The 23,178-nt window shown below is 43.5% G+C and overlaps 1 protein-coding gene across 1 annotated transcript; it reads right to left on the reverse strand.

The window, feature by feature from the left end:
- Positions 1-2,959: 2,959 nt before the first annotated feature.
- On the reverse strand, positions 2,960-5,856 carry LOC119356682 (cytochrome P450 84A1-like). Its single transcript, XM_037623661.1, has 2 exons — positions 4,849-5,856; positions 2,960-3,790 (listed from the first exon to the last, which is right to left on the reverse strand). The coding sequence occupies exons 1-2, from the start codon at positions 5,785-5,787 to the stop codon at positions 3,128-3,130; spliced, it is 1,602 nt and encodes a 533-aa protein (XP_037479558.1). The 5' UTR covers positions 5,788-5,856; the 3' UTR covers positions 2,960-3,127.
- Between the last annotated feature and the right edge of the window lie 17,322 nt (positions 5,857-23,178).

A 23,178-nucleotide genomic window follows, 5' to 3' on the forward strand; every position in this document is an offset into this window, starting at 1 on the left:
TCACTGTGATCTGTCTAGGGTTATAGTGAAAAGCAACAGGGCTATGCTTGGACATCCAGTCACTGCCTAGCACCATGTCATGTCCAGGGAGATCTAGCACTCTGAATTGCTGTTGGAACTTGGTACTGCCAGCAGTGAATGTGGTTGTGGGTATATATGAACCTGACCACAATGTTCCTCCCCCAGCAACAGTGACAGCTCTACTAGTGTCTTTAAGAATAGTGCAAGAAGTGGTCAGGGCAAACTTGAGGCTGATAAAGGTAGAGTTACTTCCAGAGTCTACTAGAGCAATGCCCTGTTTGCCCCCGATTTGCACTAGTATGGATATTGTGTTGACATTGTCTGATTGCATTGCCTGTGCAGATATTTTCATGCAATGTTCTTCTGTTTGTGGTTGTTCTTCTACATCTTGTTCCTCTATTTCTTCCTGTTCTCTTTGTTGATCAGTAGGTTCCTCACCTGTCAGGACATTCAGAGCAGGGGCCAATTTGCACTTATGGCCATGAAACCAAGCATCTCCACATCTCCAGCATTTGCCAGGTTCTCTGGCTCTTTGGTTCACTATAGTTGGTTTGGGATTTGCCCCTTTTTCTGTTGCTGGGCTATAGGTTTTGTGAAAACCAGTATAGCTTTTGCTTGTGCTTGTGTGGGCTTGAAAAGCTTTCTTTTCTGTTGTTCCCTTCTCCATATCGACTGCCAACCAGTAAGCTTCTGTGAGGGATTTAGGTCTTAGTGATCTAAGTTGAAACTTGATTTGTGAGCGTAGCCCATTAACATAGCATTTGACAAACCACTGTTAATCCATTATTGGGTTGTCAGGTTGGATTTCTGCCATCAGTTCTTCGAATTGGTCAGTGTAGTCTGACACGTTCAAGGTGTTTTGCTTCAGGTTGTTGAATCGTTCAGTAAGTTCATAAGAGCTGGCAGATGAGAAACGGCGCATGATTTCTTTAGTGAACTGTGCCCAAGTTGGTTGCTTCTTGAGGATGCCCGAACGACGTAGCCACACATCGGCTCTGCCCACGACATATAATTGTGCCAAGTTGACTCTGTATTCAACAGGGGCACCAGCCATTTGGAAGTACTTTTCACACTGCCGTATCCAGCCGGCTGGGTTGTCACCATCGAAACGAGGGAAATCCATTCGAGGTCCTTTTGTGATGCTTTTGAGGAACCGTGTACACATGTCTTGATCATACTGCTTCTGAAAGTCGTCCCAACTCTGACGAACACCGGGTGGCTGGAATCCATGAAATCCAGGAGTACGGGCAGTTTTGTATGCTGCGGTTGGTGTTCCATTGGCCGAGTGGATCTCGAAAACTGAGTTGTTTCCGAACCCTGGGGGAGCTGAGTGTCTGGGCACTTGGATGGGTGCCAGGTGGGGAGGGATTTGAGATGCAACTTGTCTAGTTTTCTCTTGTTCCAAGGCCAGTCATTTTCTTAGTTCTTTTGTCAGTTGCCTGTCATCTGGTGCAACAGTTTCCTTGTTCGCTTGTTGATGTTCAGGAACTGGTTGGTCCGGAGGTAACGATGTCGAAGCCCCAGGAGCGGTTAATGCTTTCAGTACATCTGCCATGTTCGCGAGATGAGTGTTTAACGAGGATACCGCCTTCTGAACCCCGTCCATCACTGAGACCATTGTGTCCTGCTTGAGGCCGATGGCGTGCACATCCTTGCGAAGATCATCGACTTCGCCGCGCAGCTCAACGGTTTCTTCGCGGTGTTGGAGAAATTCGCCCTTCATGGCCAGGAGTTCGGCGATTTCTGACTTGTCGAGACTAGCCTTGGCTCGCCCCATCTTGGCTGAGTAGTGCAGAGAGGAATTTTACCCGCGGAACTAGCCCGAGAACCGGATCTGAAAACTCAGCCCTGCCGCCGCCGCTGTAGATCGCCCCCAAGAACAGCACCACACGCAGCCGACCTGGGATTTTACCGAGTGAGCGATTTTCTCACACAACCAGTCAAGCTCGACGTGCTGCCGACGAATGGGTCTACCACCACCAGCGCCACCTACACCGCCGCCAACGCCATCAAAATCGTCACCGTCGACGAAAGAGGGAGGGAAGGGTGGGAGATCACAATCGCAGCTCCGATCTGCTGCGTCGCCGAGGATAACCTACGCTCATGATACCAATTGTCACACCCCAGAGGAGATCGAGGCAGATTTCCACAGAAGGATCACAGATCTCACGAAAGAGAAAGGGAAAAGTAGGGACGAACTAAGGTTTGTATTGATATAAGATGTATGTTTGAGTAATGAAATGGTTCTCCCAATAATTGATCCCTTACAAGTTGAGGAGTGCAAGCTTTATAGCTCAGCTGGCACGCGGTGACGGCAACAGTGTAGTAAACGAAACGCTACAGGGAACGGTTGAAACGGTACAGTGAGACGGCGAGCAATGTGAGCCGTCCGATCAGCAGCGTAGCGTAGATCTTGGTCGTTCGTTAACTGAAGAAGAACGACACTTGTTAACTGAAGAAGCAAGCCTGACAAGAGCAAAGGAGAGTCTATTTATAGTCTTGTTCGGTGGTGCCGTGGTGGCCTTGACGTCGACGAGGTCTCTCTCGAAGCGCGTAGGGCTAGCGATTTCAGCGGCCACCGACTATACAAACGTAACAAATCAGTCAGATTGCAATCTATAGTCAAGAGCCAAACTTTGACCGTCTATCCACAGCAAAATCATCAAATGCACGCAGAAGCGCACCCCGCCAGCTCCCCCACAAATTAACGTGTCACTATTCTATTGGCCTGATTTTACTGAAAGGAAAAAGTCAAAAAATCCAGATAAATCAAACCAGGCTAGATTTAGTATATTAAGAATGTTTCTTTGGAGCAATGGACTCTTGCAATAAAATGTTTTACGGATGACTCTTGCAATAATTAACAGTTCGTTTTCTTTAAGAATAAAGTAAAATGCATGCTTGGCTGTAGCAAGCGCCCGCACAAATGCACGATATGTTTCATGGTGAATCTAAAAGTATCTATGAACCTGGTCAATGTTTACAAAGTTTGACTCGATTTTGGATCCATGGACCCGTTGTCTAATAATCTGATATAGTGTTACCCTGAATCGAGTGAAACATCTTTATTGTGCTACATACTTTTATGTGCGCATATGACGTGACGTCACGCCTTGGGCGTGGCATCGACATCAGAGACCAAAGGGTAAGTAAGCCGGGGTGTGGGCACTGCAGATAGCCTGGTGGAGCGTGGCGCGGTGAGACCGAAGATGTCAGTCATGTCGAGCTCCGATGGCTTCATGCCGTCGGGCAGCGCCCAGCTGAACCCGTGGGCGAGCTGCGCGACAGCAAATTCCAGTGAGTAGATGCCAAGCGCCATCCCAGGGCACGAGCGGCGACCGGACCCGAATGGCAGGAACTCAAAGCAGTTGCCCTTGAAGTCAACCCTTGCGGCCTCCCCTTCCCCCGCCATAAACCTCGACGGTCGGAACATGTTGGCGTCCTTCCACACCTTGGCGTCGCGGCCAATGGCGAATACGTTAATCATGACACTGGATCCCCGGGGCACTGAATAGCCACCGACGACACAGTCCTCGACGTTCTCGTGGTGGAGAATCGGGATGGGCGGGTGTAGCCGGAGTGTCTCCTTGATTACACACTTGAGGAAGGGGAGCTTGTCGAGGTCTGACTCGTCCACGTTCCGGTCGAGACCCACCACGTCGGCGAGCTCCTGCTGCAGCCGACAAATGTCGTCGGGGCTGTGCATCATCTCCGTCATTGCCCACTCGATCCCCGATGCCACCGTCTCCGTCCCACCAAACATCACGTCCTGCCGAGCATACACATATAAAACACGCAACCACGTTATATTAGATTTTTATTACGCGTGTGTGCCCGCACACACACAAGCAAAAGCAGATCGTTCTCATATGACATACTCACGGTGTACACAATGAGATCACACATGATGTCATACTCACAGTGTAGGAAGATTGGACTTGAAATTGGTGTTAAAAAGGATTTTTTTTAGATATTTTATAAATTACTTGTGTGATTTTGAAAAGTGTTTTGTATCCTATAAATGGGTTCGCATACTTCTTTCAAATATTCACACAATTTTAAAAATATTGAAGCATTTAAACACCGTACCTGTAATTTTAAAAACAATTTGATGTTTTAAAATATTCACGCAGTTTCAAAAAGTTCCATGTAAATTTAAAATGTGTTCAAATATTTATAAAATAAAATGTGCTCAGTTTATTATTTTTAATGTTAATGATTTTTTGGAAAAGTATTAAAGTATTTTTATAAAATGTTGTGTGTTTATAGAAACATTGTTATCTTTTTGTAAAATGAAACATGGAAAACAAAAGTAATAAAAATATCAAGGAAAATTTCAGAAAAAAGACAAAAACACAAAACCGGAATAATAAACGGATAAGCTGGATTTTTTTTTCTGAAAATACTCATAGCTATATACTATCTCTCTCAGTTTACAGGGCGTGCGCGTGCCCCTAGGTCGTCAATTTGATCAACCTAATACAAGTCTTATATTACAAAAGATATATCAATGCAAACTTCAGATGTTTTATTTTCAAACCGTATAATTTTTGTGTTATATAGTTTATATTAAGTTGATAAAATTGACAATCTAGATATACGCGTAGGACTTGTAAACTGAATCGGAGGTAGTATATCCTATATGTGCATCTTCGACAAGAACGAATGGGGACCACTAGAGCCTGACTAGCAATATTTTACGAGTATAATTAAAGAGTTGAAGGCGATGCTCACTCACCAGGATTTTACGAGTAATTAAAGAGTTGACTTAGACCAAAATATTTATAATAATATGAAAACTAAGAATGGAATTTTCGGTGCCCTTACCATGATCATGGCCTTGATATTTTCACGAGTGAGGCGGAGCGAGTTCTGCAGGTCGTCGCCAGCGGTCTTCTTCGGCTTCGCCTCAGGGAGGAACGCGAGCATGTCGTCCACCATGTCGGCGTCCACGTCGTCGGGGTTCTTGCCTCTCCTCATGTGCTCGTCGATGATCCTGTCGATGAACTCGTCCAGGGCGGTGCGCGCGGCGCGGGCGCGCACGTTGAGGCCCTGGTCCGCCCAGCCGAGCCACGGGATGAAGTCGCCGATGCTGGACCCGCCGAAGAGCTGGGAGAACTCCTGCATGATGGCGATGAACTCGTCCCGCTTCCCGGCGTCGCCGGCGGCGTCGGCGCCGAACGCGGCGCGGAAGGTGACGTTCTTGGTGAGGTTGAAGATGAGCTCGCCGAGGTTCACGCACTCGCCGCTCCGCCGTGCCACGGCCCGGACCAGCGCCGCGGACTCGTCGCGCACGGCGAGCCAGGTCCCCGCGCGGCGCCGGCTGAAGAGCTTCATCACGCACAGCTTGCGCATCTGGCGCCAGAAGGGCCCGTAGTGCGCGAACGCCATGTCGGCGCGGTCGTAGGTGAGGTAGATGGCGGCGACCGTGGCTGGCCGGTTCGAGAAGGCGACGTCCTGCGCCTGCAGCACCTCCCGGGCATATTCCGGCGTCGACAGGACGACGGCGTGGACCTGGCCGAGGCGGAGGTGGAGAATGCCGCCGTACCGCTTTGCCAGAGCCGCGAGGCCCCGGTGGGTCAGCTGGTCCATTATGAACATGTTGCCGACGATCGGCAGCGGGTACGGCCCCGGAGGCAGCGGCGGCGCCTTGGCCTTGCCACGCCGCCGCTGCCGCTGCAGCACCACGAAGACCACGGAGGCAATGAAAAACCAGCTCAGTGGCTCTTTGAGCCATCCCATGGCGATCTTGGCCAAGCCCACCATTGACTGTTACTCAAACTGCTGGAAGCTCTGGCTTTTTTTTGCTTTTTTGTTTTGTTGGGTTATTCGATTGTGGGGGTTTCAGGTTGATAACGCTCGCGGAGTGGAGCTGAGGAGGAAAGTGGAGCGAGCCGGGTTTATATAGTGTACTAGTGTGAGATTTGCTAACTGGAGTTAAGTAGGGAAAGGGGTAGGATCTAGGATGCATGGCACAAGAAAATTCAAATGGTAGTGGGAACAACCGTTGCCCCGGTCTTGGTTAGCCCCCTGCGAGAGGTTGGCCTAGCACCTAAGTGGGATGATATGCGTGTACTATTCTGTTTTACCTCTCCCATTAGTACATGAGAGGTATGAAGAGGCGTGCTATGAAAAGATCAGTCGGGTCGCGAGCCGTCAGATGTGATGCCGTGGAGCGACCAAGCGGCCCCCTTCACGATTGCAACAGAGTTAATGCTACAGAACCCTTTGCAACGGAAATTATGTTGTACAAATTTTTGCAACAGATATCTTGCTGCAGAAAACCTCATCTAGCCTGCTCGATGGCATAATTGCCATTGAAACAAAGACACTTGTTGCAAAAGGCATCTTTGGCTTCTTTAGAAGAAGAAAAGGCGATCGGTAGGAAAAATCACGTGGAGAGAGGGACAAGATGGGGCTCGTGGATTTGGTCTGGCAGCAAGTGACACACCTGCAGCATGGTCGGGCGGGCGTTCATGGTGAGGGAGATGGCCGGCAAGAGAGGCCATGAATCTGGGTGATGGGGCATAGGTCAGGGAAGATGGCCATCTATGGGGGCCACAAATCGCAGCTGGAGCACCACGAGAAGGCCGTGCATGGCAGCGGGGAAGAAGAGGCGAGAAGGAAGAGATAAGGTTGTGGTAAGGGAAGCAGACACGTGGCAAGTGGAGGAGACGACCAGTGCCAAAGTGGTTTTCAGTGGGTTGGTCCCAATCATCTCCCTTATCTTTTTTCTTTTTGCGGGTGAATCATTTCCCTTGTCGGGAAGACATTATATAGTTACTTGAAACTGGACGGGGTTCTCCCTTTTTTCTAAAAATAAATAGAAAAGACGAGTTTTCTAAAGCTCGACTGCTTGCTTGAGGGTAGAAAACAAAAATAAGGGTGGAAAGTGCTTTCGGTGGACCGGCTACAGGAGCTTGTTTCTTTTTCCCATCAAAAGCACTCAGTGATCTCATGAAAAGATCACTAATAAGGTTTTATTGTCATCTTATAATTCTACACCTCAAGAAGAAAATCTGAAGAAAAAAAGGTATACTCGTAGGCATGTTATTTGATTCACATGATTTCGAAAACACAATTACAAAATGAGGGAAAACATCAGGCTTCCCCCGTTGATTACGAGTAAAGAAACTGTCACAATATCCCTCGCAAAACTAGGTTGTCTGGATTGTGACTATGTTTGCCTTATATTGTCACATTATTTTTGTCACACTTGCCACATTTGCCTAATTTGAGTTGCTTAAATTGTTAGCCACATTTTGGCTTGGCTAAGGAAATCTTGCCACACTTTTTATGCTTATGACATGTGCGGTTCACTGCTAATAAAAAAATATTACCTTAGGTGTGGCTAGAACCAAACACCCATCTAACTTGATTAAATTTGCTTAAGATGAGTTGTGGCAAAGTGTGGCAATATGTGACTAGAAATCAAAAAAAATGATACAATACATGGGTTCGGTAGAATTGTAAAGTGACAGAGTGACAGTAAAACCTTAGTGAACGGAACCTCTTTCAGTTTCTAGCTTCGCTCCAATCCTTGAATGCTGGCGGAAGACAGTTACTGGTTGTACCACGTACTACGCAGGACTCGTTCAGAGTCCCCCCGGTCCGTGACAGCAAATGGACCTGTGAGAACGTATCAGACAAGGCGAGCAAGCGATATTATTGAAATTAAAAATATCATTGGAATTCGAGTGTCTCCGTCGCATATTCGCGGCGACCGAGCTGCGTGGATTCTTCACGTTCCCCCGTCAACCTCCAACAGATTATTCAACTCCTGATAATGTAACAAATCCCTAGCAGTCCGTCTATCGGAGTAGTAGTATAAGGGCATCCGAGGCTGACCCGTAAAATACTCTGATACCAAAGACATCATTCAATGCTATCGCGTATTGTCCATCAATAAAAGGCAATTTGAAAATTTTTACCTATCCGTCCTCATAGGCACCTCCTCCTTCACCTTCATTGTGAATGATGTCCATTATCTGCCGGTCTTCGCCGTAGGTCGACTCCCCACTTTAGGCATACAAGCAAACAAAAATCAGGCACCCATTTGCTCCCCGCCCGCCGTCCGTGAAGAATACTCAGAGAAGAGCAGCGACATTACGTTGACGTCGACGATGAATGGCATGGTAGCGCCTGCCGGAGATTGCCTATCCAGCTGCTTCCCGGCGTAGAAGTACGGAGTCTTGTAATGCTTCGGCCATGGCGGCGTCTGTACGGTGGGCGACACCATCTGCGCACCGCGCCCACAGCCTCCACCTCGTCCGTGACCAGCATGCCTGCCTGCGTGCCCTCCGCCGGCGGCCCGCTTCTTGAGGGTCTCCTCCTTTGCGGCTTTCGCTTTGACGCAACACTTTTGCCACGTCACCGAGTTGATCTTTCGGGCGAGCGCGATGGTCGGATCCTCCAGCACATCCACCACATCCTCCATCTTTGACAGGCTCTCCTCTAGTTCCATGCGGCGGTGGCGGCCGAAGGGAAGAAGATAGCGGGAGAAAAGAGCAGGAGTTGGATGGAGAGCGGCGGGATGAAAGAAGGGATTGTGGATTTTGTCGCGGAAACATGGCGGGCAGCTACAAAAGCGCAGGCTCCGCCTGCCTTTGGGGTGTGTCAGAAATATCGGAGTCCTACGTGTTTGTTGTCTGGACTCTCGCAAAACCCCATATTTAGTTTCAATTTACCGAAAAAACGTGGCCCAGACCGCTCGACCGACACAGGACCGCGTTGAGTGGCACAACTCATCCAGACCGCTCTGTCCGAATCGTATGCTAACAGTTTGAGGCTCGGCTTGGGAGATGGACTAGGTCTATTTGCCGCGAGCCCGCGATGATAGCAATCAATTGGTTAGCTAGTTTGACCGTAGTTTGGCATCGACTCTGCACGAGCTGGTGTACTACTACTAGTTTCTTCAAACAGATCTGACCAGGGGAGTACACTAGTTTCTTCCGGGAAGGGGGAAAAATGGCATGGTCGGCTCAGCTCAGCTCAATGGTTCCACTTCGTTGAACTTCCTCCACCTCTAGGGGAGGAGAGCAGAAAATGTCAAGCTTGGCCTTGACCACCGCTTCGTTCGCTGAATATGAAAGAGTATACCAGTTGCTCGGTTTGGCATCATTTGACATTTTGACCCGTCCAATCCCCATCCCCGAACCGTAGATAACCTAACATACTCTGGCCATCCCGTTCAAACTTCAAGTCAACTGCGCCTGCGCGCAACGTGTGTTGGTCCATCGATGCCCCCCACCTGCCTCTCACGATGTCTTGCATGCAGCCTCACCGTCCGATCACCATGCTAGCTGTAAAGTGCTAATTTTTGTGGGGTCTGACATCTTGTTGAAAAATATGTTTGTGTGAAAGCAGTCCAAAAAATAGGTGCTGCAGTGTAGTGGGACGGTGATGTACGGCATGGCGCATCTTGACGCCGTTGTCACCGTCGCATGGCGGTGATGTACGGTACGACTTTCTTTCGAGCATGGGTGCGGGACGAAGCTGCTATGATATTCGACTCCTCTGTGAGTTTTGACAGCTCTCGCTCGTTTGCCTTTGACAGCGAGACACAATTTATAGACGGCAGTTTGACGTAAAGGGTATGGTTGTACAGTGATGGTGACGATTATATAGCTGTTAGGATCGTGAAAAAATGGTGACAACGACACATGATTGACTTTGTTTTGGTGATGCTTCTTTAGTGCCCGGTCTTGAGCTCGGGAGTGAAAACTCTAGGTCTGACCCATGTGGGTTATACATGACAATGACGATGTTTTTGCGTTGTTACCTTGCTGAAGGTGTTGCGCGGATATGCTTGGACTTGTTTTTCAGGGTGAAAACTTTGAATCTGACCTATGGTGGTTGGACCCGATGCCCACAATGCTTGAGCGTTGTTTCATTCTTGAAGGTGTTGCTGTTAAACAACATCGTTGTCCTCATGGCGTCAAGAGATGATTAGTGTAGATATATTCGTTATTGTAGTTTGTGATGTTGTTTTGATCACTTTGAGATTTTCTTTTTCTTTTTCTCACTCCGACATAGCTTTAGTCTTCTATGACTTTATTTTTTTGTCGTCGTGTTTTGTATGCGTATGTTAGTATTGGTTATGTGCATTCTATTAGTTATGTGGAGGCCGTGTGTATGTTCACTGTGTTTATATCCATTTAATGCTTCATTTTGAGTCCTTAAAATTCACCCATTGTTGAAAAACAATAGATCTGTCTACGTTTCAGTTGACGAGACTTACTCCGTCCGATGACATAATCCAATCTGTCTACGTTTTAGTCGACGAGACTTACTCCGTCCGATGACATAATCCAGCAATAGATCTGTCTACGTTTCAGTCGACGAGACTTACTCCGTCCGATGACATAATCCAATAGTTGCCCAGCCCATTTTAGTCCTTCATCTAGTCTGGGTTTTTTCTATCATTGTCTTGCCGGCCTTGTTATTGCCTTCGTCTTTTTCTTGATTATTATTACTCTGTTTTTTCAGGGAGCTCCCTATTCAGCGCTGTTAGCGCTGCGTAACACAATCGGCGCTTGCTACAAGGCCAAATGGGCCGGCTCATGAAGGCGCACCGCACATAATGGTAATAAAAGCTCGAAAAAACCCCAATAAAATGTGCTCCCACGACAAATCAAACTTACATCGTACATTACCTACAGGTGTTTGGCTAACTACTAGGGCAATGTCGTTGCAAGTGATTGAATGCAGCACTAATGCTTTAAGAACTATTATAGTCGCTCATACATGATTCTCTTTTTTAAAAAGTGAAAGTTCACAATTTCAGAAAAAGTTCATGAACATGAAAAAAAAACGTTGCTCCATTAAAAAAAAGTTCATCAAAAGTTTTTAAAAAATCATCAATTGTAGAAAAATTTCAAAAAAACTGAAAAAATTTCATCAATTTTTTAAAAACAGTTCGAAATTGAAAAGAACTTCATCAATTTTGAAAAAAACATCAAATTCGAAAAAATCACCATTATTTAAAAAAGTTCAGTAAAATAAAAAGACATTCTTTTAGAAAAATATTCAAAGAATTTGAAAAGTTCATCAAATTTGAAAAAGAAATATCATCAAATTGGAAAAAATTCGCACATTTAAGAAAACAAAAAAACATACTGGAAAAGGAAAAAACACAGAAAACATAGGGGGCTTTTGCTATCCTGTATGTATAAAAACAAGAAAGGATCGCAGTTGTCAGTGCAGTTCTGTTGTAACAATGAGATCGCCGGTTTGAACCCTGCCGCGTACACTTTTGCACACTCATTTTTTTCGTGTTTTAAAACAGAAATAAATGTAAATAGGCTGGCCCAAAACTTAGGTAGGCGTGCTCCGGTATTCATAATGAACTGCAACCGGCGCGTGAAGCGCTAAATAGGGATTGCCATTTTTTAGGGCCAGCAATTTTTTAGTCCGTTTGGAATTTTTTTCCGAGCTGCTGCTCGCTCTAACGCACTGGTGGGCAAGTAGTAACCTTAGGGCATCCCTCGTTGTGCCCTAAATCGGACTCACTATTCATTCACGGACGTCTTTGAACGTGTTCGTGAACACGGATAAGAGAGCCGGCCATCCAACGTCATACCCAAAACGTCCGTGCACATTACATCGTGAATTGAGCGAACAGACAAAATTCATGCAAAACGGCTGATTTTTATTTAAAACTGGATCAAATTTATGAAAAGTTCAACATATTTCATTAGACAAAAGCAGACATAGCATTGTTTTAAGGTAGCAAACGCTATCCTAGTCTAAATCTCTAAATCTTCGCAGGTTGTGGACACGTCCGTGTCCCACGTCCTACTCTTCCCCGGATGTGGACCATTCCGGGTCCCATGTCCTACTCTTCACCGAAGTCAGCCGCCGATCAAAGTGAGGTACACAATAGACGTGGATGGGCCAGCCTCGTGGTCGCTACGGCCCGACATGAACGATGCGACGCTGCAGACTTTGGGAGTGTTTTCGTTCAAGATAGCCTATGTTGCCTTTGCGTTCGTGTTCATTATAAAAGCAATGATATAATATAGCCCTGGGATAAACATCTCAGGCAATTTATAAAAGTATTATATGGTATAGCCCTAGGCGCCGGGAATCTCCATGATCATCTTCTGTCTCTAGTTGAAGCGTCGTGACGGCCAATATTTCATTGGCGTGGCAATTGTTTGAAAAACGCTGCCATGGCGACAATTTCAGAAATTCTGCCATGGCACCAAATTATAGCTCCTTGTCCCGCGCCAAGTACACCTTCTCCTCGTCAGGGTCCTCTGCGTATGTTTGCCATTGTCACCCGTAACATGTAGGCTATCTCTATGATATTTACATTAACGTGGCAATCTCGTGGCTCCAGTCATCATGTCGTGACACATAAGCCACTTAACATATAATCATCTCATGCATAAACTCATTATCATGATGAAGATTATACCACATCACATGCATACTCTGCAAAATCAAGTTAGACGTCCTGTTGGGGATATTACCATCGGGCATAAACCGGCTAGGAGAGGCTGGATTATCCCCATGATGGTTGCTTTATTCAAAGGCCCATGAAGACAAGGATGGTGGCGCTTCAGGAAGGTCCAAGGCCCAAAGGCGGGTTAAGGCCTGTAGACATAAACCGGCATGAATATGTAACTTCTATTATAAGTTAGAAGGAACAGAGACCGAGCCGGACACGTTTATGATCCGTCATCGGGACTCTGTAAACCGGCGGGCGTCAATCTATGTATATAAAGGGATGACCCGGCGGCGGTTTAGGGACAACAGACAACAATTCGAGAGCCAGGAAAAGCGGATTCGCTCCCTGGTCATCGAAACCCCAGCAATTCCATCACAACTAGACGTAGGCTTTTACCTTCATCGTAAGGGGCTAAACTAGTATAAAACTCTCGTGTCCCTTGTTCGGTTTAACCCCTTTAAGCTAACCCGTAGCGATGGCTCCACGACTAAGTTCTTTCACAAGGACATCTGCCGTGACAACTCAACGACAGTTGGCGCCCACTGTGGGCTATCGCACGATGGTTTCGAGTTCTTTAAGGGCAGCTTCGAAGGACTCAAGGGATACGTTGTGGGCCAGATGACTAAGAGTCGTCGCGTGATACGTCTCCAACGTATCTATAATTTTTGATTGCGCCATGCTATATTATCTTCTGTTTTGGACATTATTGGGGCTTTATTATTCACTTTTATATTATTTTTGGGACTAACCTATTAACCGGAGGCCCAACCCAGAATTGCTGTTTTTTGCCTATTTCAGAGTTCCGCAGAAAAAGAATATCAAACGGAGTCCAAACGGAATGAAACCTTCGGGAACGTGATTTTCGGAACGAACATGATCCAGGAGACTTAGACCCTGCGTCAAGCAACCAACAGGGAAGCCGCGCCTACCCCCCCAGGCGCGCCCTCCACCCTCGTGGCCCTGCTGTTGCTCCACCGACGTACTCCTTCCTCCTATATATACCTACATACCCCAAACGACCACAGACGGAGGCAAAACCCTAATTCCACCGCCGTAACTTTCTGTATCCACGAGATCCCATCTTGGGGCCTGTTCCGGAGCTCCGCCGGAGGGGGCATCGATCACGGAGGGCTTCTACATCAACACCATAGCCTCTCCGATGATGTGTGAGTAGTTTACCTCAGACCTTTGGGTCCATAGTTATTAGCTAGATGGCTTCTTCTCTCTTTTTGGATCTCAATACAATGTTCTCCCCCTCTCTCGTGGAGATCTATTCGATGTAATTTTCTTTTGCGGTGTGTTTGTTGAGACCGATGAATTGTGGGTTTATGATCAAGTTTATCTATGAACAATATTTGGATCTTCTGAATTCTTTTATGTATGATTGGTTATCTTTCCAAGTCTCTTCGAATTATCAGTTTGGTTTGGCCTACTAGATTGATATTTCTTGCAATGGGAGAAGTGCTTAGCTTTGGGTTCAATCTTGTGGTGTCCTTTCCCAGTGACAGTAGGGGCAGCAAGGCACGTATTGTATTGTTTCCATCGAGGATAACAAGATGGTTTTTTTTATCATATTGCATGAATTTATCTCTCTATATCATGTCATCTTGCTTAAAGCGTTACTCTGTTCTTATGAACTTAATACTCTAGATGCATGCTGGATAGCGGTCGATGTGTGGAGTAATAGTAGTAGATGCAGGCAGGAGTCGGTCTACTTGTCTCGGACGTGATGCCTATATACATGATCATACCTAGATATTCTCATAACTATGCTCAATTCTATTAATTGCTCAACAGTAATTTGTTCACCCACCGTAAAATACTTATACTCTTGAGAGAAGCCACTAGTGAAACCTATGGCCCCCGGATCTATCTTCCATCATATTAATCTTCCAACACTTAGTTATTTTCATTGCCTTTTATTTTACTTTGCATCTTTATCATAAAAATACCAAAAATATTATCTTATCATATCTATCAGATCTCACTCTCGTAAGTGACCTTGTAGGGATTGACAACCCCTTATCGCGTTGGTTGCGAGGATTTATTTGTTTTGTGTAGGTGCAAGGGACTCGCGCGTACCCTCCTATTGGATTGATACCTTGGTTCTAAAAAACTGAGGGAAATACTTACACTACTTTGCTGCATCACCCTTTCCTCTTCAAGGGAAAACCAACGCAGTGCTCAAGAGGTAGCAAGAAGGATTTCTGGCGCCGTTGCCGGGGAGGTCTACGCAAAAGTCAACATACCAAGTACCCATCACAAACCCTTATCTCCCGCATTACATTATTTGCCATTTGCCTCTCATTTTATTTCCCCCACTTCACCCTTGCCGTTTTATTCGCCCTCTCTCTCTATCCTCCCTCTCTTTCTATATTTGCCTCTTTTTTGCCTGTTCCTCGTTTGCTTGTGTGTTGGATTGCTTGCTTGTCACAATGGCTCAAGATAACACTAAATTGTGTGACTTTACCAATACCAACAACAATGATTTTATTAGCACTCCGATTTCTCCTCTTACCGATGCTGAATCTTGTGAAATTAATGTTGCCTTGCTAGATCTTGTCATGAAAAATCCGTTTTCCAGCCTTCCCAGTGAAGATGCCGCTACACATCTAAATAGCTTCGTTGATTTGTGTGATATGCAAAAGAAGAAAGATGTGGACAATGATATTGTTAAATTGAAGCTATTTCCTTTTTCGCTTAGAGATCATGCTAAAGCTTGGTTTTCGTCTTTGCCTAAAAATAGTATTGATTCTTGGAATAAGTGCATAGATGTTTTTATCTCTAAATATTTTCCTCCCGCTAAGATCATCTCTCTTAGAAACGATATTATGAATTTTAAGCAACTTGATCATGAACATGTTGCACAAGCTTGGGAGAGGATGAAATGAATGATACGTAATTGCCCAACACATGGTTTGAATTTGTGGATGATCATACAAAAAACTTATGCTGAATTGAATTTTGCTTCTAGAAATCTTTTAGATTCGGCCGCGGGAGGCACTTTTATGGAAATCACTTTAGGAGAAGCTACTAAACTCCTAGATAATATTATGGTTAATTATTCTCAATGGCACACTGAAAGATCTACTAATAAAAAAGTGCTTGCGATAGAAGAAATTAATGTTTTGAGTGGAAAGTTGGATGAACTTATGAAATTATTTGCTACTAAGAGTGTTTCTTCTGATCCTAATGATATGCCTTTGTATACTTTGATTGATAATAATAATGAATCTATGGATGTGAATTTAGTTGGTAGGAATAATTTTGGTAACAACGCGTATAGAGGAAACTTTAATCCTAGGCCTTATCCTAGTAATTCCTCTAATAATTATGGTAATTCCTACAACAATTCTTATGGAAATTTTAATAAGATGCCCTCTGAATTTGGGACTAGTGTTAAGGAATTTATGAATTCATAAAAGAATTTCAATGCTTTGCTTGAAGAGAAATTGCTTAAAGTTGATGATTTGGCTAGGAACATTGATAGAATTTCTCTTGATGTTGATTCTTTAAAACTTAGATATATTCCCCCTAAGCATGATATCTATGAGTCTCTCAAAGCCATGAGAATTTCCATTGATGAGTGCAAAGAAAGAACCGCTAGGATGCGTGCTAAGAAAGATTCCTTTATAAGAGCGTGTTCTTCTAGTTTTCATGATAATAAAGATGAAGATCTAAAAGTTATTGATGTGTCCCCTATTAAATCTTTGTTTTGCAATATGAATCTTGAGAATGATGGGACTGAATATGATCCACCTTTACCTAGAAGGCGTTCCAAAAATTCGGAGTTTTTAGATCTTGATGCTAAATTTGATTAAAGTGGGATTGAAGAGATCAAAACTCTAGATGTTAATGAACCTACTATTTTGGATTTCAAGGAATTTAATTATGATAGCTGCTCTTTGATAGATTGTATTTCCTTGTTGCAATCCGTGCTAAATTCTCCCCATTCTTATAGTCAAAATAAAGCTTTTACCAAACATATCGTTGATGCTTTGATGCAATCTTATGAAGAAAAACTTGAGTTGGAAGTTTCTATCCCTAGAAAACTTTATGATGAGTGGGAACCAACTATTAAAATTAAAATTAAAGATCATGAATGCTATGCTTTGTGTGATTTGGGTGCTAGTGTTTCCACGATTCCAAAGACTTTGTGTGATTTGTTAGGTTTCCATGATTTTGATGATTGCTCTTTAAACTTGCACCTTGCGGATTCCACTATTAAGAGACCTATGGGAAGAATTAATGATGTTCTTATTGTTGCAAATAGTAACTATGTGCCCGTAGATTTTATTGTTCTTGACATAGATTGCAATCCTTCATGTCCTATTATTCTTGGTAGACCTTTCCTTAGAACGATTGGTGCAATTATTGATATGAAGGAAGGAAATATTAGATTCCAATTTCCGTTAAGGAAACACATGGAATACTTTACTAGAAAGAAAATTAAATTACCTTATGAATCTATTATGAGAGCCACTTATGGATTGCCTACCAAAGATGGCAATACCTAGATCTATCCTTGCTTTTTATACCTAGCTAGAGGCGTTAAACGATAGCGCTTGTTGGGAGGCAACCCAATTTTATTTTTAGTACTTGCTTTTTGCTCCTGTTTAGTAATAAATAATTTATCTAGCCTCTGTTTTTGTTGTGTTTTTTGTGTTTAATTAGTGTTTGTGCCAAGTAGAACCGTTGGGAAGACTTGGGGAAGGTCTTGTTAATCTTGCTGTAAAAAACAGAAACTTTAGCGCTCACGAGAACTGCTACCATTTTTATTTGGAAAGTGATATTTAGTTAATTCTTCTTTAAGATGATTAACAGATAAATTCCTCACGTCCAGCAATTTATTTTAGAATTTTTGGGGTTTTAGATCTTGCGTTAGCTACATATTACTACAGACTGTTCTGTTTTTGACAGATTCTGTTTTTCGTGTGTTGTTTGCTTATTTTGATGAATCTATGGCTAGTAAAATAGTTTATAAACCATAGAGAAGTTGGAATACAGTAGGTTTAACACCAATATAAATAAAGAATGAGTTCATTACAGTACCTTGAATTGGTGTTGTGTTTTCTTTTGCTAACGGAGCTCACGAGATTTTCTACTTTAAGTTTTGTGTTGTGAAGTTTTCAAGTTTTGGGTAAGGATTTGATGGATTATGGAACAAGGAGTGGCAAGAGCCTAAGCTTGGGGATGCCCATGTCACCCCCAAGATAATCTAAGGACATCAAAAAGCCAAAGCTTGGGGCATCCCCTCTTTCGTCTACTTCCATCAGTAACTTTACTTGGAGCTATATTTTTATTCACCACATGGTATGTGTTTTGCTTGGAGCGTCTTGTATGATTTGATGCTTTGATTTTTAGTTACACAATCATATTTTCTGTACACACATTTTGAGAGACACACACATGATTAGGAAATTATTAGAATACTCTATGTGCTTCACTTATATCTTTTAGAGCACGGTGGTGGATTTGTTTTATAGAAACTATTGATCTCTCATGCTTCACTTAGATTATTTTGAGAGTCTTAAATAGCATGGTAATTTGCTTAAATAATCCTAATATGCTAGGTATTCAAGATTAGTAAAAACTTTCTTATGAGTGTTTTGAATACTAAGAGAAGTTTGATGCTTGATGATTGTTTTGAGATATGGAGGTAGTGATATTAAACTTGTGCTAGTTGAGTAGTTGTGAATTTGAGAAATACTTGTGTTGAAGTTTGCAAGTCCCGTAGCATGCACGTATGGTAAAAGTTATGTAACAAATTTTAAACATGAGGTGTTCTTTGATTGTCCTCCTTATGAGTGGCGGTCGGGGATGAGCGATGGTCTTTTCCTACCAATCTATCCCCCTAGGAGCATGCGCGTAGTGCTTGGTTTTTGATGACTTGTAGATTTTTTCAATAAGTATGTGAGTTCTTTAGGACTAATGTTGAGTCCATGGATTATACGCACTCTCGCCTTTCCATCATTGCTAGCCTGTTCGGTACCTTGCATTGCCCTTTCTCACATTGAGAGTTGGTGCAAACTTCGCTGGTGCATCCAAACCCCGTGATATGATACACTCTTTCACACATAAACCTCCTTATATCTTCCTCAAAACAGCCACCATACCTACCTATTATGGCATTTCCATAGCCATTCCGAGATATATTGCCATGAAACTTTCCACCATCCCGTTTATCATGACACGTTCATCATTGTCATATTTTTTAGCATGATCATGTAGTTGACATAGTATTTGTGGCAAAGCCACCGTTCATAATTCTTTCATACATGTCACTCTTGGTTCATTGCATATCCTGGTACACCGCCGGAGGCATTCATATAGAGTCATACCTTGTTCTAGTATCGAGTTGTAATCATTGAGTTGTAAATAAACAGAAGTGTGATGATCATCATTTAATGGAGCATTGTCCCAATAAAAAATAAAAAAAGGGAAAGGCCAAAAAAAAGAGAAGCCCCCCCCCCCCCAAAAAAAGAAGAAATGAAAAGGGACAATGCTACTAACCTTTTTCCCACACTTGTGCTTCAAAGTAGCACCATGATCTTCATGATAGAGAGTCTCTTTCTTTGTCACTTTCATATACTAGTGGGAATTTTTTATTATAGAACTTGGCTTGTATATTCCAACAATGGGCCTCCTCAAGTGCCCTAGGTCTTCGTGAGCAAGCAAGTTGGATGCACACCCACTAGTTTCTTTTGTTGAGGTTTCATACATTTATAGCTCTAGTGCATCCGTTGCATGGAAATCCCTACTCCTTGCATTAACATCAATCGATGGGCATCTCCATAGCTCATTGATTAGCCTCGTTGATGTGAGACTTTCTCCTTTTTTGTCTTCTCCACATAACCCCCGTCATTATACTCTATTCCACCCATAGTGCTATATCCATGGCTCACGTTCATATATTGTGTGAAGGTTTATAAAGTTTGAGATTACTAAAGTATGAAACAATTGCTTGGCTTGTCATCGGGGTTGTGCATGATGAGAGCATTCTTGTGTGGAGAAAATGGAGCATGACTAAACTATATGATTTTGTAGGGATGAACTTCCTTTGGCCATGTTATTTTGAGAAGACATAATTGCTTAGTTAGTATGCTTGAAGTATTATTATTTCTATGTCAATATTAAACTTTTATCTTGAATCTTTCGGATCTGAATATTTATGCCACAATTAAGAAGAATTACATTGAAATTATGCCTAGTAGCATTCCACATCAAAAATTCTGTTTTTATCATTTACCTACTCGAGGACGAGCAAGAATTAAGCTTGGGGATGCTTGATACGTCTCCAATGTATCTATAATTTTTGATTGCTCCATGCTATATTATCTTCTGTTTTGGACATTATTGGGCTTTATTATTCACTTTTATATTATTTTTGGGACTAACCTATTAACCGGAGGCCCAGCCCAGAATTGCTGTTTTTGCCTATTTCAGAGTTTCGCAGAAAAAGAATATCAAATGGACTCCAAATGGAATGAAACCTTCGGGAACGTGATTTTCGGAACGAACATGATCCAGGAGACTTGGACCCTACGTCAAGCAACCAACAGGGAAGCCATGAGGTAGAGGGCGCGCCTACCCCCCCCAGGCACGCCCTCCACCCTCGTGGGCCCCCTATTGCTCCACTGACGTACTCCTTCCTCCTATATATACCTACGTACCCCCAAACGATCAAACGGAGCCAAAACCCTAATTCCAACGCCGTAACTTTCTATATCCACGACATCCCATCTTGGGGCTTGTTCCGGAGCTCCGCCGGAGGGGGCATCGATCACGGAGGGCTTCTACATCAACACCATAGCCTCTCCGATGATGTGTGAGTAGTTTACCTCAGACCTTCGGGTCCATAGTTATTAGCTAGATGGCTTCTTCTCTCCTTTTGGATCTCAATACAATGTTCTCCCCCTCTCTCGTGGAGATCTATTCGACGTAATCTTCTTTTGTGGTGTGTTTGTTGAGACCGATGAATTGTGGGTTTATGATCAAGTTTATCTATGAACAATATTTGGATCTTTTGAATTCTTTTATGTATGATTGGTTATCTTTGCAAGTCTCTTCGAATTATCAGTTTGGTTTGGCCTACTAGTTGATCTTTCTTGTAATTTGAGAAGTGCTTAGCTTTGGGTTCAATCTTGCGGTGTCCTTTCCCAGTGATAGTAGGGGCAGCAAGGCACGTGTTGTATTGTTGCCATCGAGGATAACAAGATGGTTTTTATCATATTGCATGAATTTATCCCTCTACATCATGTCATCTTGCTTAAAGCATTACTCTGTTCTTATGAACTTAATACTCTAGATGCATGCTGGATAGCGGTCGATGTATGGAGTAATAGTAGTAGATGCAGGCAGGAGTCGGTCTACTTGTCTCGGACGTGATGCCTATATACATGACCATACCTAGATATTCTCATAACTATGCTCAATTCTTTCAATTGCTCAACAATAATTTGTTCACCCACCGTAAAATACTTATGCTCTTGAGAGAAGACAGTAGTGAAACCTATGCCCCCCCCGGGTCTATCTTCCATCATATTAATCTTCCAACACTTAGTTATTTTCATTGCCTTTTATTTTACTTTGCATCTTTATCATAAAAATACCAAAAATATTATCATATCTATCAGATCTCACTCTCGTAAGTGACCGTGTAGGGATTGACAACCCCTTATCGCATTGGTTGCGAGGATTTATTTGTTTTGTGTAGGTGCGAGGGACTCGCGCGTAGCCTCCTATTGGATTGATACCTTGGTTCTCAAAAATTGAGGGAAATACTTACGCTACTTTGATGCATTGATGACCCACAAGTATAGGGGATCTATCATAGTCCTTCAGATAAGTAAGAGTGTCGAACCCAATGAGGAGTAGAAGGAAATGATAAGCGGTTTTCAGCAAGGTGTTCTCTGCAAGTACTGAAATAAGTGGTAACAGATAGTTTTGTGACGGGATAAATTGTAACGAGCAACAAGTAACAAAAGTAAATAAAGTGCAGCAAGGTGGCCCATATCCTTTTGTAGCAAAGGACAAGCCGGGACAAACTCTTATAATAGGAAAAGCGCTCCCGAGGACACATGGGAATATCATCAAGCTAGTTTTCATCACGTTCATATGATTCTCGTTTGATACTTTGATAATTTGATATGTGGGTGGACCGGTGTTTGTGTGCTGTTCTTACTTGAACAAGCATCCCACTTATGATTAACCTCTATTGCAAGCATCCACAACTACAACAAAAGTATTAAGGTAAACCTAACCATAGCATGAAACATATGGATCCAAATCAGCCCCTTACGAAGCAACGCATAAACTAGGCTTTAAGGTTCTGTCACTCTAGCAACCCATCATCTACTTATTACTTCCCAATGCCTTCCTCTAGGCCCAAATAATGGTGAAGTGTTATGTAGTCGACGTTCACATAACACCACTAGAGGCTAGACAACATACATCTTATCAAAATATCAAACGGATACCAAATTCACATGACTACTCATAGCAAGACTTCTCCCTTGTCCTCAGGAACGAACGTAATTACTCACAAAGCATATTCATGTTCATAATCAGAGGGGTAATAATATGCATATAGGATCTGAATATATGATCTTCCACCAAATAAACCAACTAGCATCGACTACAAGGAGTAATCAACACTACTAGCAACCTACTAGCACCAATCCCGGACTTTAAGTCAAGAATTGGATACAAGAGATGAACTAGGGTTTGATATGAGATGGTGCTGGTGAAGATGTTGATGGAGATTGCCCTCTCCCGATGAGAGGAGCGTTGGTGATAACGATGGTGATGATTTCCCCCTCTGGGAGGGAAGTATCCCTGGCAGAACAGCTCTGCCGGAGCTCTAGATTGGATCCGCCAAGGTTCCGCCTCGTGGCGGCGGAGTCTCGTCCCGAAAAGTTCACCTCTCTTTTTTTCTCATCGAAAGATCTCATATAGGAGAAGATGGGCATCGGAGAACCACCAGGGGGCCCACGAGGTAGGGGGCGCGCCCTAGGGGGGCCCACCCTTGTGAGAAGGGTGTGGGCCCCCTGGCCTTCGTCTTCGGCGTGGATTTTTCTTTATTTCTTTTAAGACGTTCCATGGAGTTTCAGGACTTTTGGAGTTGCGCAGAATAGGTCTCTAATATTTGCTCCTTTTCCAGACCAGAATTCCAGCTGCCGGCATTCTCCCTCCTTGTGTAAACCTTGTAAAATAAGAGAGAATAGCCATAAGTATTGTGACATAAAGTGAAATAACAGTCCATAATGCGATAAATATCGATATAAAAGCATGATGCAAAATGGACGTATCAACTCCCCCAAGCTTAGACGTCGCTTGTCCTCAAGCGAAAAGCCGATAACAATAAATATGTCCTCATTTTTAGAGGTAGAGGCATCGATAAAAATAAAATACGGACATGAAGGCATCATGATTATTCTCATAACAGCAACATATATAGATTTTGTCATATGATTACTTATGTTCAAGTGATGATCCATTCACAATGCAAAAGTATAAATCATAAACCTTATTGGGCTCCAACAAATTATAATCTCAGTCATTGAAGCAATTGCAATTTATCGTAACATCGGAAAGAGTCTATGTCAGAGCTAAAAAGCAAGTCCACATACTCAACTATCATTTAGTCCTCCATAATTGCTAACACTCACGCGATACTTGTGGTTACGGAGTTTTAATCGGAC

This window comes from Triticum dicoccoides, chromosome 2A (assembly GCF_002162155.2).
Source record: "Triticum dicoccoides isolate Atlit2015 ecotype Zavitan chromosome 2A, WEW_v2.0, whole genome shotgun sequence".
Taxonomy (NCBI): domain Eukaryota; kingdom Viridiplantae; phylum Streptophyta; class Magnoliopsida; order Poales; family Poaceae; genus Triticum; species Triticum dicoccoides.

What these genes read in the sequence shown, in the direction of transcription:
- LOC119356682 (XM_037623661.1), bottom strand. Translation starts at nt 5,787, where the DNA reads ATGGTGGGCTTGGCCAAGATCGCCATGGGATGGCTCAAAGAGCCACTG. An exon ending in ATATCAAGGCCATGATCATG is followed by an intron (nt 3,791 to 4,848) that starts GTAAGGGCACCG and finishes TATGCTCGGCAG; the next exon opens with GACGTGATGTTTGGTGGGAC.